At 46.8% G+C, this 24,388-nt stretch overlaps 1 protein-coding gene across 1 annotated transcript in view; it reads left to right on the top strand.

Annotated features, from left to right (window-relative positions):
* The first annotated feature begins 13,007 nt into the window (after nt 1–13,007).
* Nucleotides 13,008–24,388, top strand: part of LOC141467263 (uncharacterized) — a 47,512-nt gene continuing 36,131 nt past the window's right edge. The window contains exon 1 of the mRNA XM_074151728.1: nt 13,008–13,131. Coding sequence (XP_074007829.1) covers nt 13,008–13,131 — 124 coding nt within the window. The remainder of the gene's footprint in view (nt 13,132–24,388) is intronic.

Here is a 24,388-nt window from a genome sequence, read left to right as displayed (position 1 = left end):
GACAGTATAGGTAGATAAAGTTCCTTTGGTGGAAGAGGGCTTTTTGTGTTACAGGGGATAGTTCTAGCAGTAGGGTAGTTTCCAGGACCAGAGGTAGTGGGTACACAGCAGGGTCCAGCTTCTCCCCACACACAATCTCAAAGGAAAATTGCATAGACCACATGTCCCCGCTTGCCACCAAGAGATGTATTTACTTTTCAAAATAATGCATGTCTTTGCTTTTTAAATGCTTACAGCTGATAATATGGTCAATGCCTTCACTTCACTTGGGTCTGTTCTTAAATAATCCCTTAAATAATCAAGTCCATGCTACTGATCCTGGCATCAGTGTTACAGGATGACTTTACAGAGACTAAGCAAGCATATCTGTTGAAACATATCGAGTAGATCTGATCCTGTAACAATATAAAAAAATGTAAGTTTCTAATGCAGTTGGTGCTATGATCAGCTTCGGGTCTGAGATATGGTTTAACCTGTGACACTAATGTCATCCACTGCCCTCTCACCTCCCTTCCACTCTATTGATAGTGCCCAGCCAGACAACCCCAGAGCAGACGTCTGAGCCACAGACTTTCAGCCATCGGGTAGGATGAGATGTTATGGGAAGGTGGCACTGGTACAGCATCACCCCAGCTTGGAACCTTGGTCCTGTACTGGTCCTCACCCTCTATCCCCTTTTGTCTGTGTGGGAGTCTCCACAGCTTGAAAACACAAGCACCAGGACTCCTGGGCAGAGGATGGATCCCTCCAAGGCACAGCCTTGTGCTCCAACAGCACAGGAGGAGATTTTTAGAGGCCATTAAAAATCCAGTCCTAAACAAAGTAACACATTCCTGCTGGCTCTCTATATGAGGTTGTGAGCTCTTTAACTGCTGGTTCTGTGCACAAATTAACTCATGACATGTCTTTAAGAGGAGACTCTTGGGTCTCCTCGCTACCCTGTGCCAGTGTGGGCAGCAGTGAGAGAGGAAAGGTTCCTGTGCATTCATTGGCAAGGCACCGAAGCAAGTAATGCCAAATGCATGAACACACTGCAAATCTCAGTTTCCACAACACCAGCTCTTGATGAAACCCAGAGTTATAAAATCCCATTACACTTCTCAGAGTGCCTGCGTGTGCTGTGACGCGCGGAAACAAACCCTACAACTCGCAGAGAGTTATAAAGCAGGTATGTTTATTGCGGCGCTGGGTGCAAGGGGGATTTCTCCTCCTAACTTGCACACTGGCTCGTAAAACAAGCATCTATTTATGATAAAAAGCATACATATTCATTAATGTGGGCTGGGTTATTATAATTAATTCTAAGAAAAGGCGTTACTATTCTAATTATTTCTAGGAACTCGTTATCATAAGTCTCCTCCCTTGCCATATGAATACTGTCGCCCAGTGGTCATGGGCCGGGGTCTTCTGGAGGAAGGCTCATAGTCTTCTTCACCGTGTACTTCTACCTTTGGCTTAGAATGCTGGGCTGGCTGGACCCCAAACCGCCAAACTGGTCCCGACCAGATGGACACTTTACCCAGGTTCCTCCTTAGCGTGCAGGCTGTTCCTGCTATCTTATACACAAGGCCAGTTCCTTATCTTGGAATGCTGGGCTCCTGGGCTCCGAGCTCTGTTCTTTCCCAAGCTGTACTAAATCTACACTAACGAACTTTAACCATTCATTCTCCGAATCAAGTCCCCCCTTTTCTTTCACCTTTGTAAATTCTTTTACAATTGCCTATAACACACTTTCCTTCTCCATCTGATTTCTAAAATACTTCCCTGACTCCACTCGTTCACGGAGCTGATGCTTCTTCCATTGAATGTGTTCATCTTTGGTCCCCCTGGTACAACACATCTAGCTAATGTACACACTAAGATTCCTAACACAAGTATTGCTACTAGAAGGATAAACAGTTGTTTAAGCCAAGCCAGGTTAGGTAACCACGAGGTTAACTTTTCCCAAAGGTCTGAAAACTCGAATGTGGTGTCATCTTGCGCAGTCTGATGCAAAATTTGAGTTTTAGCTATGAACTTGCTCCATCCCTAGGCTATTGTCCTATTCACCGGCCCCCTGCGTCTATATTCCCCGTGTTCCCAGGTACAATTGTTTCTGCTAATTAACACAACAAGCTCTTCTTTCAACACTTGTAAATCAAATCTGGGTCCTAAGGGGTAGATATTATCATCGTACTCACAATACCCATTCAACTCATCTCCCCCTCTTGCCCAAAATTTGGGCCAGGTTCCGTTGGCACAGTTCCAATTGCTTGCTGCCACTCCATATGGAGGCAATTTCATTTCTCCTTTGGGTAGGGTAGAACATACCCAACAATCTGACAGATTAGTAGCCCTTACTAATGTTTCCAGGTTTCGTGAATATGTATTCATATCCCATGTCCCTCCCCCTGAAATACAAAGTCCTGGCATGTTGACGACTATTAATGTCATTAATGTCCATCTTTTCGTTGGAGGCGAAGTTTCAGGCGTCTGGCCTGCGTTGATGTCCATTGGGGTTCTGGAGCTCTCTTGACTCGAGTCCAACGGATCCAAGTGGCTTGTTCCTTAATCTTTATGGCCGTATGAGTGGTCAGCAGTACCTGGAAGGGACCTTCCCACTTTGGCTTCAGTGGTGAATCTGTAAAAGATGACATACACATAATCCCCAGGTTCGATCTCATGTACTGGTCCATCCAGCCCATGAGCTCTTGTTCCCAGAACCAGTTTTTCTACCCCTCGGAGCTGTTTTTGTAAATTTATCATGTAATCTGTCAATATTTCATTCCCTAACTCTGTGGATGTCCCGTCTTGTACACCATATGGTCTCCCATACAGTATTTCAAAGGGACTCAAACCTTCTTTGGTTCTGGGTTTTGTTCTTATCCTGAGAAGGGCTAATGGTAATGACTGAGGCCAGGCCAAGTTAGCTTCCTGGCCTAGCTTCACAATCTGCATTTTGAGTAAGTGATTCATCTTTTCTACCTGACCACTCGATCATGGGTTGTATGGGGTGTGAAGTTGCCAATCTATACCCAGTAATCTGCTTACTTTTGAAACAACCTTTGCAGTGAAATGAGATCCTCGGTCCGAGGAAATCACTGCAGGAACCCCAAATCTTGGTATAATTTCTTGCAACAATGCTTTAACCACTTCTCTTAGAATCATAGAATCATAGAATCGTCCAGGTTGGAAGAGACCCTTGGGATCATCGAGTCCAACCATCTACCCTACTCTACAAAGTTCTCCCCTATACCATATCCCCCAACACCACATCTAAACATCTCTTAAATACATCCAGGGATGGTGACTCAACCACCTCCCTGGGCAGCCTATTTCAATGCCCGACCACTCTTTCTGTGAAAAATTCTTTCCTAATGTTCAGTCTAAACCTACCCTGTTGGAGCTTGAAGCCATTCCCTCTTGTTCTGTCATTAATTACCTGTGCGAAGAGACCAGCACCAACCTCTCTACAGTGTCCTTTCAACTAGTTGTAGAGAGTGATGAGGTCTCCCCTCAGCCTCCTCTTCCTCATACTAAACAGTCCCAGCTCCTTCAACCACTCTTCATATGATTTGTCTTCCAGGCCCTTCACCAGCTTCGTTGCCCTCCTCTGCACTTGCTCCAGCACCTCGATATCTCTCTTGTACTGAGGTGCCCAAAACTGGACACAATACTCGAGGTGTGGCCTCACCAGTGCTGAGTACAGGGGCACAATCACCTCCCTACTTCTGCTGGTCACGCTATTTCTAATACAAGCCAGGATGCCATTGGCTTTCTTGGCCACCTGGGCACACTGCCAGCTTATATTCAGCCGCTTGTCAATTAGAACCCCCAGGTCTCTTTCTTCCAGGCAGCTTTCCAGCCACATTTCCCCAAGCCTGTAGCGCTGCTTGGGGTTATTGTGGCCCAAGTGCAGAACCTGGCACTTGCCCTTGTTGAAACTCATACCATTGATTTTGGCCCAATGATCCAGTCTATCCAGGTCCCTCTGCAGAGCTTCCCTATCCTCTTGGGAATCAACACTCCTGCTTAACTTGGTGTCATCTGCGAACTTGCTGATGATACACCCTATGTCCTCGTCGAGATCATCAATAAAGACATTAAACAGAAATGGTCCCAACACTGACCCCTGAGGCACACCACTTGTGACCGGCCACCAGCTGGATTTAAATCCATTGAGCGCCACTCTTTGGGACCTTCCAGTCAGCCATTGCTTGACCCAGCGGATTGTATGCTCATCCAGGCCGTGTGAAGCCAGTTTTTCCACAAGAATGTTATGGGGGACAGTATCGAATGCTTTTCGAAAGTCCAGGTATACAATATCAACAACCTTTCCCTCGTCCAATAATCTGGTTATCTTGTCATAGAAGGAGATCAGGTTCATCTGGCAGGACCTGCCTTCTATAAACCCATGCTGACTAGGCCTGATCCCCTGATTGCCCATTATGTGGGTTTTGATGGCACTCAGGATGACCTGCTCCATGACCTTCCTTGGTATCGAGGTTAGACTGACAGGTCTATAGTTTCCTGGATCCTCCTTTTTGCCTTTCTTGTAGATGAGTGTTACATTTGCCACCCTCCAGTCCATTGGGACCTCCCCAGTTAGCCATGACTTCCTGTAAATGATGGAAAGCGGTTTGGCGAGCACGTCTGCCAACTCTTTCAGCACTCTTGGGTGTAGCCCATCTGGTCCCATAGACTTTTGTGCATCCAAGCGGCATAGCAGGTCACTGATCTCTTCCTCTTTAATCGTGATGCTCTCATTCTGCTTCCCCTCCCTGTCTCCTAGCACATGAGGCTGGGTGTCCAGGGAATAGCTAGTTCCACTGCTAAAGACTGATGCGAAGTAGGTGTTGAGCACCTCAGCCTTTTCCTCATCCTCTGTGACTATGTTTCCCTCTGCATCCAGTAAAGGAGGGAGATTTTCCCTAATCCTCCTTTTGTTGTTAATGAATTTATAGAAGCATTTTTTATTATCCTTAACAGCTGCAGCTAGGTTGAGCTCTAGCTGCGCTTTGGCTCTCCTTATTTTCTCCCTGCACAGCTTTGCTACATCTTTATAGTGTTCATGAGAGACTTGCCCCCTCTTCCAAAGGTTGTAGACTCTCTTTTTGTTTTTGAGATCCAGCAAGAGATCCCTATTTAGCCAGGTTGGCCTCCTACCCTACCTACTTGTTTTTCGGCACACGGGGACAGCCTGCTCCTGTGCCTTTAAGACTTCTTTCTTGAAGTATGTCCATCCTTCCTGGACTCCCGTATCCTTAAGGGCATCCTCCCAAGGGATTTTGTCTAGCAGTCTTCTGAACAGGTCAAAGTTTGCCCTCCGGAAGTCTAAGGTGGCAGTTTTGGTAACCCTTCTCCTTGTTTCTCCAAGGATAGAGAACTCAATCATCTCATGATCACTGTGCCCTAGACAGCCTCCAACCTTTACTTCCCCCACAAGTTCTTCCCTGTTCACAAGAAGCAGATCTAGGAGGGCACTTTCCCTGGTCGGCTCACTTACCAGCTGCATGAGGAAGTTATCCTCCACACATTCCAGGAACCTCCTGGATTGTTCCCTGTTGGCCATGTTGTATTCCCAGCAGATATCAGGGAGGTTAAAGTCCCCGACAAGAACAACGGCAAACGACTGTGATATTTCTCCCAGTTGCTTATAGAAGACTTCATCCACCTCACTGCTTTGGTTGGGAGGTCTATAGCAGACTCCAATAAAAACTCTTGTTTTATTGGTTCAGCAGGGAAACGCCTCTGGCCATCCTGAAAAGGTATCAGTTAATACTAAGAGGTATCGAAACCCCCCTTTTCTTGGAAGTTTTGAAAAATCAATTTGCCATTGTTGTCCCGGATAGTTTTCCTTCCCTATTTGGCCAAACTGGACTCTGGGACCTGTCCTAGGGTTGTTCTGTAAACATACCTCACACTGCTGAGTGACTTGTTTGACAGTGGCATATAGATTCCGAGCACATATTAGCCTACTCAGGTATCTGTAAAGTGCCTCTGTTCCCAAATGGCATTTCTTATGTTTTGCCATGACTACAGCCCATAGTAACGAGAAAGGCACTATTATTTTTCCCTGTGGGGTTCTGGCCCATTTCCCTTCAGTTTTTCCATCTAACTCTTTGATCAATTTGTGATCGTCCCTAGAATATCTAGGTTCATCGTCAATTTGTATCTTACCATCTGGGACCAAGGATTGTACCTCTGCATTACCCATCTCTGCTGCTCTTTTGGCTTCTCGGTCCGCCAGTGCGTTGCTCAGTTCCGGAGCAGTGTTCCCTTTTTGGTGAGCTTTGCAGTGCATGATAGCCACTTTGGTAGGCAGTAATACTGCATCAAAGAGCTTGAGAATTTCTTCAGCATGTTTTATGTGTTTCCCTTGTGTAGATAAGAGTCCTCTTTCTCTCTAGACCGCCCTGTGAGCATGTACCACCCCAAAAACATATTTAGAGTCTGTTTACATATTAATTCGTTTTCCTTTGGCTAATTCCAGCGCTTGGGTTAGTGCTGTCATCTCAGCCTTTTGGGCTGATGTATTTGGGGCCAGGGCTTTGGACTCTGTTACCTTCTCTGTGGTGGTTACCGCATAGCCAGCTTTGCGTATCCCCTGTTGAATGAAGCCGCTCCCGTCGGCGAACCAGGAATCCTCTGCATCTTCCAATGGTTCTTCTTTCAGGTCTGGTCAACTGGAGTACACCGCCTCGATTGTTTCCAAGCAGTCATGGGTCACCGATTCTCCTTCGGTTCCGCTGAGGAAAGAGGCTGGATTGACAATGTTAGTTACTGTTATTTCTACATCATCTTGCTCTATCAGGATAGCCTGGTACTTGAGAAACCTCTGAGGTGAAAGCCAATGCCCCCCTTTTACTTCCAGTACTGCTGAGACGGTGTGTGATACCGTAACTGTGATTTTGTGGCCTAGGGTGAACTTACGGGCCTCTTGGATGTTTATTACCACTGCTGCCACTGCTCGGAGACAGCTAGGCCACCCTTTACTTACTCCATCGAGCTGTTTAGAGAAGTATGCCACCGCCCTTCGATAGGGTCCCAGATTCTGAGCTAGGACTCCTAAGGCCATTCCTTGCTTTTCATAGGAAAACAACCAGAAAGGTTTAGTAGTATCGGGTAATCCCAGGGCAGGTGCTTCCATTAACCTCTTTTTTAACTGATGGAAGGTTCTGTCCGCTTCCTTATTCCACACAATATTCTTTGAGTTAGATTTTAATAACTCGTACAGCGGCTTTACCAAGAGTCCGTAGTTATATATCCAGAGACGACACCATCCTGTCATTCCTCGAAAGGTCCGAAGTTCCTTAGGCGTCTGTGGTCGAGGTGTCTGGCAAATGGCTTCTTTCCTCTCCTTCCCTAGTGTCCGTTGGCCTGCGGTTATTTCATATCCCAGATAGGTCACTTGCTGCTGGGCTATCTGTGCCTTCTGTGGAGAGACTTTGTAGCCATTGAGTCCAAGAAAATTTAGCAGGCTCACAGTCCGTTCTAGGCATGTCTCTCTGGTGTCAGTGGCGAGTAATATATCGTTCACATACTGCAATACCACTCCTGTCCCAGGCGGGTGTTTCCACTGTTCTAAGTCTTTGGCTAGCTGATTTCCAAAAAGTGTTGGGCTATTTTTAAAGCCCTGTGGTAGCACAGTCCACGTGAGCTGTGTTTTCCTTCCTGATTCTGGGTTTTCCCATTCAAATGCAAATAAAAGTTGGCTCTCTGGGCTCAGAGGTAAGCAGAAAAAGGCATCCTTTAGGTCCAAGACGGTAAACCATGCCAATTCAGGTACCAATTTAGTTAGGAGAGTGTATGGATTTGCTACTACCAGATGTAAATCCTCAGCAATTTTGTTGATAGCCCTGAGATTCTGTACTATGCGATAGCTACCATCCGGCTTTTTGGCAGGTAATATTGGAGTGTTATACTCTGATTCACATTCTTTCAGCAGCCCATACTCGATAAACTGGTCTATAGTTTGTCGCATCCCCTTCCTATCCTCTATCCTGAAGGGATACTGTCTGACTCTCACCAGTCGTGCTCCTTGTTTGGGTTCTATCACTATTGGGGAAGCACTTTTTGCTCTCCCCGGCACTCCCGAGGCCCATACCCCCGGATAAATTTGGTCTTTAATCTCCTCAGGCACTCCTGGAGTAATGGGAGTTCCTATCAGGGCCAAACTTAATACTTCAATTAGTTGATCTTCTCTTATCCAAAGTTCAATTTTCCCTTTTTTGAATTTAATTTCTGCTCCCAATTGTTCTAATAAATCTCGCCCTAGCAGGGGTTTTGGGGAGCTTGGCATATATAAGAATTTGTGTATCCCTAATTGTTTTCCCAATTTGAACCTAAGAGGTTTGAGAAAATACGCCTTTTCATTCTGGCCAGCGGCTCCCTTTACTGTTACAAAATCAGTATCAATAGGGGTCAGGGCTTGATTCAAGACCGAGAACGTTGCTCCTGTATCTACTAAAAATTCTATTTCTTATTGCTTTTTCCCTAGCCTTAGAGTAACCAGTGGATCCGCTAGGGTAGATTCCCCAGGTCTCCGTCAGTCCCCCTTTGCCTGGACCTGTATCCTTCCCTTCTCAGAGGCCTTTTAGGTCCCATGTCTCCAAATCCTTTACTCTCTTGTAGCGACGCTACTAACTCTCACTTATCTTCCCTTCCGTCTTAAGACTCTCCATGCTTTTCTGCTTTCTGCCAGCCTCAACTCTCTCCGGATATCACTTGCTGCAACATCTCTTCAAGTTTCCTTTTCCTTCTTTCTTATTACACTATTGGGTCTTGTGGAGCCACTAGTCCACAGTCCTGCTGATATTTGGGGTGGTTCTGAAGGGTGAAAAACATGTCCGCATATGTGACTTCATCCCACTTTCTTTCCCTTCTAAGGAATAGCATTAATTGTAATATAGTATTGTAATTAAGGGTCCCGTTAAAGGGCCATTTCTCCTGATCATCTAACTTGAAAAGGGGCCACCATTGATTACAATATTTAACTAAGGTTTTCTTGTCCACACTGCCACCTGGTGAACCTCCGATCTCCTTCCAGTGTGCTAAAATACACCCTAGGGGACTCTTTTTCAGTATCTTGCCTCCTTGATTATTGCCCATTTTATGTTCTCCTTACCCCCTTGGTTAAGAGGTGACCCTGATCTCCGTGTGTCACCTAAGTGTTATTCCTGTTTCTCTCCTGGGAAATGGTACAGCTATATCCCTGTCGCTACCTTTATCTCCAGGGGTAGGCTATGTCTCCACAGATTACCTGTTTCAACTCTCCCGCCCACTCGATCTTTTCCCACTCAGTCCAGCTACCACACTGTGGACACCAAAAATTGTCCTCCTGATCTACTCAAACCTCTGTATTACAAGCAAAGCACTTTAAGATAAAAATAGGATCACAAACATTATCCGAATGTCCAAGACACTGCCACTCAATATTCTCAATATTTGGTTCACACAATGTTTCTTTACAGTCTGTCATACACTTCGTTCGTCTCCGGCCGCTCTCCTCGCGGAGAACACGGAACCGCGGATCGGAACTCCGCACTCGCTCCGCAGCAGTGCCGCGTCTCAATCACTCATTTCACTCATACAATAATTTCCACCTTATATTAGACAATAACACGGTAGTGGTACCTTATGACAAATACAACAAGTAACAAACAGTATTACAATTCCACACACTGACACAAAAACCAAAACCGAGGGATCCCACACAAGCATAACCCGACCATTAGCCCAAGCTTGAGCATACCCTGGGGCGAGTACGCCGACTCTTTACCACGCGTAGGACATCTCCTCACGACTTACAGGTCCCCCTTAAGAAAACCCTAAAATACCTGGTCCACAGTAGATGGTCCTTGTCTGTCCCCGCGGTGATCTGGATGAGTGGGGGAGTCCTCCCGAGAAATCTCGGGGGCGCCCGGAGGAGTCCCATCCTCAGCAGGTCCCGCAGCCGGACAGAGGGGGTCCCATCTGGGGTGCCAAACTGATGCGCGGAAACAAACCCTACAACTCGCAGAGAGTTATAAAGCAAGTATGTTTATTGCGGCGCCGGGTGCAAGGGGGATTTCTCCTCCTAACTTGCACACTGGCTCGTAAAACAAGCATCTATTTATGATAAAAAGCATACATATTCATTAATGTGGGCTGGGTTATTATAATTAATTCTAAGAAAAGGCGTTACTATTCTAATTATTTCTAGGAACTCGTTATCATAAGTCTCCTCCCTTGCCATATGAATACTGTCGCCCAGTGGTCATGGGCCGGGGTCTTCTGGAGGAAGGCTCATAGTCTTCTTCACCGTGTACTTCTACCTTTGGCTTAGAATGCTGGGCTGGCTGGACCCCAAACCGCCAAACTGGTCCCGACCAGATGGACACTTTACCCAGACAATTGGGTTCCTCCTTAGCGTGCAGGCTGTTCCTGCTATCTTATACACAAGGCCAGTTCCTTATCTTGGAATGCTGGGCTCCTGGGCTCCGAGCTCTGTTCTTTCCCAAGCTGTACTAAATCTACACTAACGAACTTTAACCATTCATTCTCCAAATCAGCTGGGTGCTGACCCACACTTCCCAAACTGGGGCAGAAGCTGGTGTCACCCAGCGCAGATCATCGTGATTTTGCCACCTAAGACTGTCAGAGACACTCCTCTCAGGCTAAACCAGTCCAAATTCACCTGTGGGGCTCATAGTTTTGGAGGAGGGCTGAGCAACAGCAGCAGCCCATTGGCATCCACTACAGTCCGTGCTTTCTATTTTCCTATATACTTATCCATCCAATTCTGCCAAGCCCAAGTGGAGGGTCTAGGTGGCTGTGAAGGGTGTCTCAGGATGAGGCAGGGCAGGGACCCACTGGGGACTCAGGCCAAACCAGACAATGGGACTGGAAGGCAACAGAAGTATGCCAGCTAATTTGGGGTGCCTGCCTCTGTGCTTCATTTATTTCTCTCCAGCTTTAAAGTACTCAAGCACTTCCACACATCCTTTATACTTTACTGATTTGAGAAGTTAGATATTTTCTCTTCTGCACCACTGCCTGCAATAGGAAGAGGCAACAGGAAAAGGCTGGTAGGAGGTTAGGGAGATGCTATGCAAATGATTTAAGGTGACATCCCTGATGGCAGAGCTCAACAAATGTGGTCCTGGTGTGGGTAAGAAAAACAGTTATGAGTTTAATCCGGTATCAAACAAAGGGCTCTATGGACAGTGGGCAAACAGGGCTCTAGCAGTCAAGAGGATATTAAAGAGTTACTACTAATCATATGGAAAGTGGTCTGGGAGAGAACAGACACCATCCTTTGAGGGGAAGTTCTAACAACAGCCACAGAAATAAGCCATTCCCACACACCTGTTGCCAGGGCTTAGCATCCTTAGGTGCAAGACCCTGACCAGTTACAATAAACACATGGGCTTCTGCAGTGCCTGTTCCTCTGCCAGAGCAGCAGACAGGACTTGAGAGGACCACTAACTGAGAACACACTGTTCCCTCTCCCCTCCTCCTCAAGTGCTCTTAAAGATAGAAGCCATGGGCACATGGGTTTTTCTGGCAAGTCCTGCAGGCATAGATGTCCAGGAATGAAATCAAACTGCACCCAGGAGAAACCCAGAGCAGACTGGTGCTCCTTTCAAACTCAGAGGCTCAGGCAGCCCATGCTCTCAGAAGAGAATGGGAAGAAAATCTTTCCCACAGGGGAGATTTTCCCCTTTTCTCTCTTTTTCCTTTTATTCCCTCTCCCTGGCCTGCCAAAAGAACTTTTACTGCTATAGTTGATGCCTGCCATTAGCAACAGATCCTGAGAATAAATCTTATGTGCACATTAGCCTCTCTCATCACCTTTTGTGCAATACTAGGCAAAGCAAGTGCAGAGATACTGCAAGGAGCATGAAGCAGGAGGTGGACTGGGACGTCAGACAAGGAACCAACCAGTGAAAAAAGCATTTTTTTCAGTTAGAGGTAGATGTTGAATGTGATTTCTCTCTTCGACTAGAGGAGAAATCACCGTAACATAAGGCTGCTCACACACAGATAGATCACAGAATCACCTAGGTTGGAAGGGACCTTTTAAGATCATCTAGTCCAACCAATGAGAAAAACAAGCAAACAAACAAACAAAAAAACCCAAAACCAACCAAACAAAAACCAACCAACCAACCAAACAAACAAAAAAACCCAAAAAAACCCACCACAACCCACACCACACAAAACATCACCCAACACTAATCCATATCCCCGAGCACCATGTCAACTCGTCTCTTGAATACCTCCAGGGATGGTGCCTCAACCACCTCCCTGGGTAGCCCATTCCAATGTCTGATAACCCTTTCAGTAAAGAAATATTTCCTAATATCTAACCTGAACCTCCCCTGGCGTAACTTGAGGCCATTACCCCTTGTCCTATCATCTGTAACTTGGGAGAAGAGACCGACCCCCGCCTCTCTACAGCCTCCTTTCAGGTAGTTGTAGAGAGTGATAAGGTCTCCCCTCAGTCTCCTCTTCCCCAGACTGAACAACCCCAGCTCCCTCAACCTCTCCTCATAAGACTTGTGCTCCAGACCCCTCACCAGCTCCGTTGCCCTTCTCTGGACCCGCTCCAGCACCTCAAATGTCTTTCTTGTGGTAGGGGGCCCAAAACTGGACACAGTACTCGAGGTGGGGTCTCACCAGTGCCGAGTACAGGGGGACGTTCACCTCCTGGGTCTTACTCACCACACTGTTCTTGATACAGGCCAGGATGCTGTTGGCCTTTTTGGCCACCTGGGCACACTGCTGGCTCATGTTCAGCCGACAGTCGACCAACACCCCCAGGTCCTTTTCTGCCAGGCAGCTCTCTAGCCATTCTTTCCCAAGCCTGTAGCACTGCCTGATCATTGTACATAGCCTGCATGTACATGTTCTCCTGGGGTCACACAGCTGGGAAAGATGCCACTGACAGGATTTATTGGTAACGAACCTGGGACAACAACCTACCCCCAACATGCACAGGGAGGAGAGAAAAGAGGCAATAACAGAGCTCAATATCCTGAACAATGGAAAAAGTGAAGTCCCACTTGCCCGTGGAGCTTGTGCAAGAGCAGCTCTACAGTGAAGCCTTTGCTGCATCCAGCTTCCATCAGCTTGTGGGGATCTGCCCAGCCTCCTGCAGCCAGACAGGTAAAAAAGCCACAGTGCAGCTAAAGCACCCTGCAACAGCAGGGGAGGGAGGGCACTGCCCAGCCTTGGTGGCTGACAGGGGTGGATGGGGTGAAGGAGACATGACTCCAAGCAATTGTTCATCTGAAATGCCAGCTCTCTCTGCAGACCCCCAATTCTAGCATCCCCCCATTGAGAGCTCCCCAGATAGAGGTTGGGGCTAGCTGCCTGAACCTCCAGCTCTGCAACCTGCCTCCGTGCTGCAAAGCTTTGCATTGGCTGGTCTCACTCCCTTGTCAACCTTTTTGTTTTCTGTGTCACAAACATGAAATGGAGACTGCAGGGAAGGAAAACACTCTGTGACTGTTCACTTAACTCCTGCTCAGATATTGGCTAACCCAGCTCATGCTAACACCTGATGTGTGCTGGGAGCAGTGCCACTGGGGCAAAGCCAGGGCACCAGGTAGGCAGGACAGGTGGCCAGGAAGAGCTAAAGGGCCATGACGCAGCCATTAGCACCTGCAGCTGTCTGCTGCAGCCTCATCCTTGCATACTGTGTCTGGCAATTTCGTCAGAATCTGCTAACTCTTGGAAATGGTATAGACCAAATTTCCAAGCTGGAAGGTATAAAACCACCAGCTTACCCAAAAAGCTTTTAAAGCAGATCCAACAGCAGCTGGACTGCCAAGGCTTTTGTGCTTCCCAGTATGGTATGGGGGAGGGAGGAGGAAGGATGAGTACTCACCACCAGCTAAACAACTGTTTTTGTTCCTAGGTGCAGTTTTAAGTTACCAGTTGCAAGTAATGAATTCAAAAACTTGTGAGTTAAGAAACCTCATGAGGTGGCTTATTTGCATCACCTGGAGCTGCAAAAGTTAGGAGGGGATTGGACGCTATACTCCCTTGGACACATGTACATGGGATGACCCTCAGGGTTGGTCTCTGAACCCCCCCCTGCCACCCCATCAAATCCAAAGATTAGAACAAGTGCAGGAGGGACAGCAGGGGGGAAGAGAAGAAATGTCACAGTGCTGCTACTGATGGAGGCAGGACAGTTCAGGGGTGAGGCTACTGAGAAGGTGAGTAAGTGTCCATGTCCTTAAGAGCAGAGGCTCTGCTGGGTGGGAGAGGAGAGTGGGAGTTTCTCCACGGAAGGCATCTCCACTGCAGGGGATGGCAGAGAGGTGCCTGAATCCCCCCTGCCATGGCATTTCTGGGAGCAGCTCCCTCTCCTCCCCTGCTCATGTCTCTGCTGTATGGAGCTGCCCCTGCCGGCTGCTGTTTCTCTGTCCCCATGTGTCCCCTACCTGCAAGTGCTTATAGAGCCATCTCACCCTCATTGTACTCCGACCCCTCCTGACATCTGGGCACAGCCCAGGGGCATCTCTGTGTGTGCAGGAGCTCAGGAGTAGTTCAGACAAGTCCTAACAAGAACCAAGATCTCTGTGCCTTCTCCAGAATGAAGAAATAAATCTCCAACTGCCCACCCAGCCAACCAAGAGGAGAAAAATCAATGCACAGACTCTTTCCCTTTCAGGTAAATGCTGCCTTGATGTCCTTCTTCAGAAGGCCCCTGGGGGTGATCTGAAGCTGTGAGCAGCCCTGACCCACACAGCACCCTCCTGACAGCAGAAGGACCCTGCCCTGCTGGGGCTTGCTCTGTCACCCACAGCTTCTCCCCGCAGTGCCATGGGGAGTGCCCTGGAGTAGCCTGAGTGATCATCCTGGCAGGTGGCAGATCCCTGCCCCGGTGCACAGCCTGCTGGGTGCAGGGACCCTGTTCGGAAGGACAGCCCTGGCCACCCCTGGCTGCACACCCAGCTTCACACCCTGCAGCAGTCTCCAGAAGGCAGCTGTCAGGCCCTGTCTCTCTGAAGGTGCAACAGGGGATCTCTGCTCTGGAATACCTCTGCTTCTTCCTCTGCACTAGACCTCTCCATCCTGTGATGTAATCTTTCCCTGTTCTGTGCAATAGGGGCAGCTAGATTTCACCCAGGATTGATGGCAGGGACCTATGGTGGAGTCACTACAGGAGCCTCTGAATATGAAATATTTTCCCCTTCTTGTAAGAACTTGATCTTAAGACTTTTGATTGATAAACATAATTACTTCTAATAGAATCAAAAAAATCATAGAATGGTTCGGGTTGGAACGGACCTTAAAGATCATTGAGTTCCAACCCCCCTGGCATGGGCAGGGACACCTCCCACCAGACCAGGCTGCTCAAAGACTTATCCAGCCTGGCCTTGAACACTTCCAGGGATGGGGCAGCCACAACTTCCCTGGACAACCTGTTCCAGTGCCTCACCACCCGTACACTAAAGAATTTCTTCCTGAGATCTCACCTAAATCTCCCCTCTTTCAGTTTGAAGCCATTACCCCTCGTCCTATCACTACACTCTGTGAGGAAGAGTCCCTCCCCATGTCTCCTGTAAGGCCCCTTTAGGTATGGGAAGGCAGCTATAAGGTCTCCCTGAAGCCTTCTCTTCTCCAGGCTGAACAATCCCAACTCTCTCTGCCTTTCCTCACAGCAGAGGGGCTCCATCCCTCTGATCATCTTCGTGGCTCGTCGCTGGACTCGTTCCAACAGGTCCATGTCCTTCATGTGCTGAGGGCTCCAGAGCTGGACACAGTATTCCAGGTGGGGTCTCATGAGAGCGGAGTAGAGGGGCAGAATCACCTCCTGCGACCTGCTGCCCACACTTCTCTTGATGTAGCCCAGGATGCTGTTGGCTTTCTGGGCTGCCAGCGCACATTGCCTGCTCATGTTGAGCTTCTCATCCACCACACTCCCAAGTCCTTCTCCTCAGGGCTGTGAGAAATGCTCCTTGTCCAATAACAATGGCTCAGGCAGCAATCAATACGAAGCACATTTTATTTAAGCATTCTTGCAAGAACGGGTGACCTGGCAAGCAGGCACACAGGGTTTTGGCGCATTTTGTTTTTATTCCATATTCCCAGCCAAAATTTCCCTCCCCTGTTTCCCCATTTGGCTGGGTACTACAGAGGTTACAGCCTATCAGAGATGACTAAGACTACTTCCATTTATCCTGCCCCTGTTTACTTCTCCCCATCACTCCACCTGTATCAATTAGTTTATTATTCCCTTCTTCGGTAATATTGCTCAAGTTTGCCGGTCTCAGTTAAATGTTCATCCTCCCCTTAAACCGCCTTCTGGCATAGACTGATTTCTCCTTTGTCTAAGGGATGAGAATTCTTGCATGTCCCTGGGAAGCCTAATCGTTCCCTAACTACCTCACTGCAGACCGACCAAGCTGTTCTTCTGCAAAAACTGGTCAGGCTGTTCCTTTGCAAAAACAATATCTTAATTTTTCTTACAGGGCTGCTCTCAATCCATTCTCAGCCCAGCCTGGATTTGTGCCTGGGATTGCCGTGACCCAAGTGCAGGACCTTGCACTTGGCCTGGTTGAACTTCATTAGGTTTGCACGGGCCCAACTCTCAAGCCTGTTCACGTCCCTCAGGATGGTATCCCTTCCCTCCAGTGTGTAGACTGCACCACATAGCTTGGTGTCATCAGCACACTTGCTGAGGGTGCACTCTATCCCACTGTCCATGCCTCCGACAAAGATCTTAAACAGCACTGGTCCCAGTACTGACCCCTGAGGAACACCGCTCATCACTGGCTTCCACTTGGACATTGAGCTGTTGACCGCAACCCTTTGAGTGTGACCATCATGGCAGTTCCTTATCCACCGAGTGGCCCATCCATCAAACCCATGTCTCTCCAGTTTAGAGACCAGGATGTCACGCAGGATAGTGTCAAACGCTTTGCGTAAGTCCAGGTAGATGACATCTGTTGCTCTCCCCTTATATACCAATGCTCTAGTGCCATCTTAGAAGACCACCAAATTTGTCAGGCACGACTTGCCCTTTGTGAAGCCATGCTGGCTGTCACCAATCACCTCCTTGTTTTTCATGTGCCTTAGCAGCAATTCTAGGGGGTTATGCTCCGTGATCTTGCCAGACACAGAGGTGAGACTGACCGGCCTGTAGTTCCCCGTGTCTTCTTTTTTTCCCTTTTTGAAAATGGGGGTTATGTTTCCCCTTTTCCAGTCAGTGAGACCGTGGCAATTTTTTCTACCTTAAATCAGTATGCTGGAGTTTCAAAACTTTTTTGCATTTACTTGGGGAAAGATATGGTAATCACAGCCAAAGCTCCTTCAGGGCTTTTCTGGGTCCTCCATTATTTTTTTCTAAAAAATTTAGTAAAAAAATTGCAGGATGCTGCGTTTAAAAATGGGTACATTTTGATATAAAATATTGATGTTTTATTGCTAGCCAAGGAATCTCGTATAGCTGTAAGACAAGTGTAAACTATCGGGGTTACATTCTCCAACAAGGGTAGTGTCGTTTATCTGAAGGCCGTATTAAAGCCATCCAAAATCTTCCTCAACCAGTTACTTAAAACAAATGTGAGTCTTTTCAGGAGTTACGCCTAGGTAGCTGCTTCTGGGGAAATGGCAAAACCATTGATACAGACTACTGCTCAGGACTGAGAACCCATTCACTGGACAACAGACAGGGTAAAGGCATTTGAGATTCTGAAGCAAGCCTCAACGACTGCACCAGCTCTGGGATTGCCAGACTATGGTAAACAACTTATCTTGTATGTACACGAGGAAATTTAAAATATCCCAGCCAAACACAGTCCAGTCTGGTAGATCAAGGATCCTCTGCTGTGTCCCTGGGCTAGCTGCCCCGGCACTGTCAGTGGAACAGAGTGACAACGTGGTGCTTGGGTCCCCTCTAGTGGTTCAAGTACCACATAGATGTGAAGTGCTGGTATTGCAGCACCTTACCCAGGCACTGTCACCACAGCCGATAGATTGCTGTGTGCTGATTCTCTTATGGGCAGAAAACGTTAAGAGTTAAGCAATGTAATACACTAAACCCTGCAACTCTAATCCCTCCACCTGGGGAAGAAACTCCACACTACAGTTGTAAGGTAACAACCTGTGAAGCCGAAAAGACTCAAAAATATTTAACAGATGTGCCATTTCCAGATCCTGATCTTGAACTAGGTGTAGATGGGTCCTCATATTGCCTGAACAGAAACCGGGTTACAGGTTATTCAGTAACTGCTGAAAATAAAGTAGTGGAGGCTTCACCACTCAGTGCAAAGCTGAGCGCGCAAGCAGCAGAATTGATTGCATTAACAAAGACTTGCCAGCTGTCCAAAAAAAGACTGTAAATACTTATACTGATTCTCAGTATGCATTTGGAGTGGACAGGTATGGAAGCAGCGTGGGTTTATAACTTCCAGTGGGAGCAGGTACTGAACTATTAAAAACTCTACAATTGCCAAAGAAACTAGCTATCATCCATCAGCTGATACTGGAGAAAGGACAAAAGAAGAAACAGAAAATGATCTAGCAGATGTTGCAACTAAAGCCACAGAAAGACAGCTGTACAAACCACCAGGTTACAAGCAATCCAATGGTCCAACTTGGTGTTGCCCACTCCTGAAAAGACAGGTTTGACTGTTCCTGCTGAAGAAATTGACTCTTGGAAAAGGTATGAAGTGACTAAAGACTCCCAGATATTAGGTGCAGAAAACCTTCCGATTTTACCTAAGCAACACCTGATTCCTGTCGGAGTGGGAGACGGACCCGGAGTAACGATGAGTCTCAATATGAGTATGGTCGTTCTCCCTTTATTCAAGTTCACACAGAGTATATAAAGACAGACAAGCAGAGCACGCGCTAGCAACAATTATACGATTGGCTTACAGTCTCTGTTCACGCGCCTAGAGCGCTCACACAATTAGTGCAGACCTCTTGTCCACGCGCAGCAGATGTTTCTCTATCTCCCAGAGGCAGTACCGCTTATCATTTACTTATCATGTAGCTACTTCTTCATACTTCTGTTTCTCAAGGACAGTTCACAGCCTCCTCTGGGCTCTCACCCCTATCAAAGACTGGGTTGCTCATTGTAATCAAGTCATGCCCTTTTTCACTCAGCCATTCCTCCACAATTCCCCCTTTTTGTTTTTGAGCAATCCAGGCTTGGTTTACTACTTTTAACATAGCTCTCTTAATACAACTAAGCACTAAATATAAGCATAGACCTATAATCACAAGAGTTATTATAATGCGCAAGCCTTCAACAAGGAAGCCTACTAACCATTGTGGCATATTCCCAAACAAGTTAGTCAGCCACCCATCTAAAAACCCATGGTTTTACGAATTTTGTTTGCATGCTCTTTTAACCACTGCAACTGTTTATGAATTGATTCGCTGTGATCGGACAAATTCATACAACACATGCCTCCAAAATCCTCACAACCATGACCTTGAGCTAATAGCAAAAAGTCAATTGTGGCTCTATTCTGCAAAATTGCGTGGCATAAGCTATTTTGATCTCCTAACAGAGTTTCTATTACCTCAGTGGTGACTTTAGCTTGTTTTTCAGCCCAACAAGCTAACCGTCCTATCTCCTTCAAAGCTCTGCCTGCTGCTGCCCCAGGTACAAACAGGGATAAAAACACTCTCTCAGTGGGATTAGGGAGTAAGGTAACTTCATCATTGCAATTTGGTGGGAGACCCGTGACCGCCCGTTTTGTACGTGCGGCATTTTCTCCCTTGGTCACATTTTTCCACCAGTTTTGATTTGGGGCTAACAACGTTAGTTTGCCAAGATAACATGGACCACCTATCGCATTTTTCGGAATTCCCTGCCATGCCCTGTCACCACATATCAAAAACACGTTTGGCGGCAAGGCTTTCGGGGTGCCATTGTTCCAAATTTGCTGTTCCCCTTTTGTTCCAACCCCAAGGGCTCCCAATCCTTCTTTTGATGTGTCATTTGTGCCACAAAATGCACCTTTATGTCTATAGTCATAGTAGTTTGCTTTCGGAGTGACGTTTGTCCACCCCGTCCAATTAAATGATCGATAATAATTTACGCCAGTAAAGGCAGATCCTCCAAAAAATATGCAGGTTTGAGTCCAGTTCTGGGAGGCATTTCCAATTCTCATTGATCCTAACAGTTCTAATTCTTGAGGGTCCCAAGGCAGCGTAACATTCAGGCTATTAAGGAGCGTGGCACTACAATTATTAACACTCTGAGAATTAGTACAGTTCTGCTTACTATACTTGCTAAAGTCTTCTACCTTAAAACCAGGCACTCCTATCAAACATGTCCGAAAAGGCTCTGTAGCAGAAGCAAGCAATAGACAAAAGGCTTGTTGTCCTGTCTTATTCGCCCAGGTGACCCACATGTTTTCCCTAGGTTCAATCTTGTGGAGGGTCATTACCGCCGGGATCAATATCCCCAGGGTCAGGATCTTGAACATCTTGGTTGTCAGGCGGATCATGTCGAGTCAGAGCAGGTTTTACAGCTCGACTAGGCACCCACACTAGACCGCAATCTGTGGAGACACACATATAACCTTGACCATTAAATATAACAGGAACAGGTCCCATCCAAATTCCAGAGACTGGATCTTTATACATCACTTTGAGTTGCCGGAGTATTGTTGTACTATTGAACTTAAGGTTTTGATGGTGAATCATCACTGGCAGTTCCTCTCGATCACCCATGAGACAGAGAAAGTTCAACGTAAAGAGCACACGATGTAGCCTTTGCTGAGCATCTGTCTCTACTCCCTTTTGTTTACCTAGATAGTCCTTCAATACTTGATGAGTGCGTTCCACTAATCCTTGTCCTGTAGGCAAATGTGGGATCCCTGTCGTGTGATCAACTCCCCATCTTAGCAAGAACTTTCTAACCTTTTGACTAACATAAGCAGGCCCATTATCAGTTTTAATGCATTCAGGCACTCCTAATACAGCAAAGCAAGCAAGCGTTTACATACATGATGTGCCTTTTCTCCGGGCAATGCGGTTGCCCAGATCATTTTTGAAAATGTATCAATGGTCACATGTACATACTTCAAGCGACCAAACTCTGGGATATGTGTGACATCCATCTGCCACAACTCTAACGCTTTTAATCCTTTTGGGTTCACTCCTAACCCTATTCCTGGGCCATGGCTCCCACATTTCGGGCAGGCTTGGATAATGCCTCGAGCCTCATTTTCTGTTAAATTAAATTGTCTTTTTAGCCCTTTTGCATTTTGGTGAAAATTCTCATGACTCTGCCTAGCTTGTTGAAATTTATCCATAGGAGGCACATGACACACTGGACTAACCAGGCTGTCAGCAAGTTGATTGCCCTGGCCTAATCCAAGGTCTAGCTGATGACTACGAATATGGATAACGCAACAGGCAGCTGTTCTTCGGTCAAGTACAGATCGCAACCGAATAAATAAAATCCCCAGCCTAGGATTAGCTGTCTCTCTAAGTAGAGTGTCTTCCAGGCGTGGCACTATTCCAGCCACATATAATGAATCTGTTACTACATTCAAGGGAGCGCTTAGCCAATTGTTCAAGGCCCATACTACTGCAGTTAGTTCCAATGTTTGAAGGGAATCTCGAGGTTGTCCCTCTATGATATGCTGACACCATTGACCCTTTTCCTGCCAAACACAGGCTGCACGCCGCAAGCGTTTGCCTGCATCTGTATACACAGTGATACCATCTGACAATGGGTCTTTTCGTACCTTGGGTCTTTCTAGCCACTGATTTCTTTTTAGAACTTGCCATAATTTCCCTTGTGGCTGTTGTGAATGCACTCTCCCACTGTAGCCTAACAAGGCTTCTTGCATGGCAGCGTCATTACGCAGCCACCATTCTAAATCTACAGCGTTAACAGGTATGCTAATATCCCCTGGTTCTTTACCACTGATTTCTATGATTCGTGATCTTCCTTTTTGTATCAATTCACCTACTGCTTCAGTTCGCGTTTGAATGCTCGTTTTTGGTTGTACACTTAAGAATACCCATTCTAAGACATTGAACACATTCTCTTTTGTTACCTTCCCTTCGCATTTGTCAGTGGCATCACCAAAGAAGGAGAAGAGAGTAGCAAGTTCCCCCTTTTTGTTTTGCCATTGACAAATGACTGCATATGGTGAATCTTTCCCATTACATATTATCAGAGACACTGGCAACATTAAAATGCGTCGAGATGACCACGTCGATTGCAGTTTTTGTGCAATTTGTTGTAGTGCTGCTTGCTGCATCGCCGTCAGAGTAACGCCGTTGGCTGGATGATTGCTTCTCAATAATTCTGTTAAGGGTGCAATGTCAGTATTGGAGATACCAACACAGTTCCGCAACCATTGAATGTCTCCAAGCAGGGTTTGGACATCAGTCAGTGTGCGCAATTGAGTTGCAAGCTCAGTTTTTTGTGGTTGAATCTTGGAGTCTATGATGGACCATCCGAGATATTTCCAGGGAGCTGTACGCTGTACCTTTTCGGGTGCGATAACAAGGCCTTTTCTTGATAATACGTCGGTTAATTGCTGCAAAGACTCTTCAGTGAAAGGCTCCTTTTGACAACAGAGAATATCATCCATATAATGATAGATTATTGTGTTCGACCATTGGTTCCGAAGTGGTTGTAGTGCCCATGCTACATAAAGTTGGCATAGCGTGGGTGAATTTTTCATCCCTTGTGGTAAAACAACCCATTCATAGCGGTCTGCAGGTGAGGCTTTATTTACTGCTGGTATAGAAAAGGCAAATCGCTGTGTATCTTGAGGGTGTAAGGGAATGGTAAAGAAACAGTCTTTCAAGTCCACTATCAATATATGCCATCCATCTGGTAACATATTAGGGGAAGGCATTCCAGGTTGTAATGCACCCATAGATTGCATTTGTGCATTAACCTTTCGTAGGTCATGTAAAAGTCGCCATTTTCCAGTCTTTTTTGGGATTACAAAGATGGGCGTATTCCATGGGCTAACAGAAGGTTTTACGTGGCCAGTTGCAAGTTGCTCAGCAACTAGCTGTCTAACGATCTGCAGTCGCTCTTCGGTCATGGGCCACTGGTCAACCCACACGGGTTCATTGGAGGTCCAAGTTAACGGCGGGTTGGGCGACTGCTCTCCAGTGCCCATGACTAAAAATGGCTTGTAGTTAAAACTGCTCCAATTTGGCTGAGAACATCACGGCCGATTAAGGCTTCTAATGTCCCAGGTAAGGGTAGCACGTATACCTTGAGACTTACTTGTTGGCCTTCTGGAAATTGCAAATGTATTGGCTGTTTACTGACATAAGGTGTAGACTGTCCTCCAACACCTGCAATGGATGACGTTGGTAACTCGACCGACCAAGTTACAGGCCATATAGCTCGGCTTATAATTGTAACATCGGCTCCGGTATCTAGCATTGCCAAAATTCGCTTAGACATGCCATGCTGTGAAATGATTACACTCATCGTGGGGTGCTGGTCCATTTTCGTGGTAAAACACACTGCAGGCCCAGTGGACCCAAAGCCAGGATCACCACGATAGACATCTGATTCTGGCGGATAATCCAATGAATTGTCAATAGCGACTATTTGCGCAATTCTGCTACCTTTTGGAATAAATAAAGGCGGACAAACGGTGTAGGCCATAATGTTGACGCGACCAGTATAATCTGCATCAATGACTCCAGGCAGTACAATCAGTCCCTTGATTCCTGCTGACGACCGGCCTAGTAACAGTCCTCCAATAGCACTGTTTTGATGAAATAAAGGCCCTACAGTGTTGCTAGGAATTTTCTGGACGTTGGAGTCAATGAGGGTAACATCTATTGTAGTTTCCACGTCGATTCCCATGCTTCCTCGGGTTGCTGGTTGGTGCTGTTGTAGAAAACCTTTGTCTTGTTTTGAGGGTTTATTTGTTTCTGCACGCGGCCTCTCCCCGCGCTCGGCTTCCAGTTTCCCGTACAGACTTTCATAGCATGAGTACTCTTTTGACACTTGTCACACCATACGGCACTGCGACAGTTGGTTTTAACATGGCCAGGTTCACCACAGCGGAAACAACTTCCACGGAAGGGTTGTGCAGGCCGCCGTACTTGCTTCTGTTGGACAATTGTGGCCAAGGGCTGCACGACTTCTCGGACAGCTTCTTGAACTGCTGCAGCAACTGCGGTGCTTTGTTTTTGAGCTTCAGCCCTTTCTACTCTCAATAACATTTCTTCAACGCCTGCTCCTTTTGGTAGACTGGCTAGAATTTGCTTGGTGGTCTTATTGGCATTATCAAAAGCCAATACTTTGAGCATCTGTTGTTTGCCGCTGTCATCTAAATCAGGGTGATTCATGATTGCTTCCTACAGTCGGTCAACAAAGTTACTATATTTTTCTGTAGTTCCTTGCATCATGGTACCAAATGACGGAATAGTAGATCCTGGGAGGCCGAGA

The sequence above is a fragment of the Numenius arquata genome, chromosome 8 (assembly GCF_964106895.1).
Source record: "Numenius arquata chromosome 8, bNumArq3.hap1.1, whole genome shotgun sequence".
NCBI classification, from domain to species: domain Eukaryota; kingdom Metazoa; phylum Chordata; class Aves; order Charadriiformes; family Scolopacidae; genus Numenius; species Numenius arquata.
This window is presented reverse-complemented; position numbering and strand designations above follow the sequence as displayed.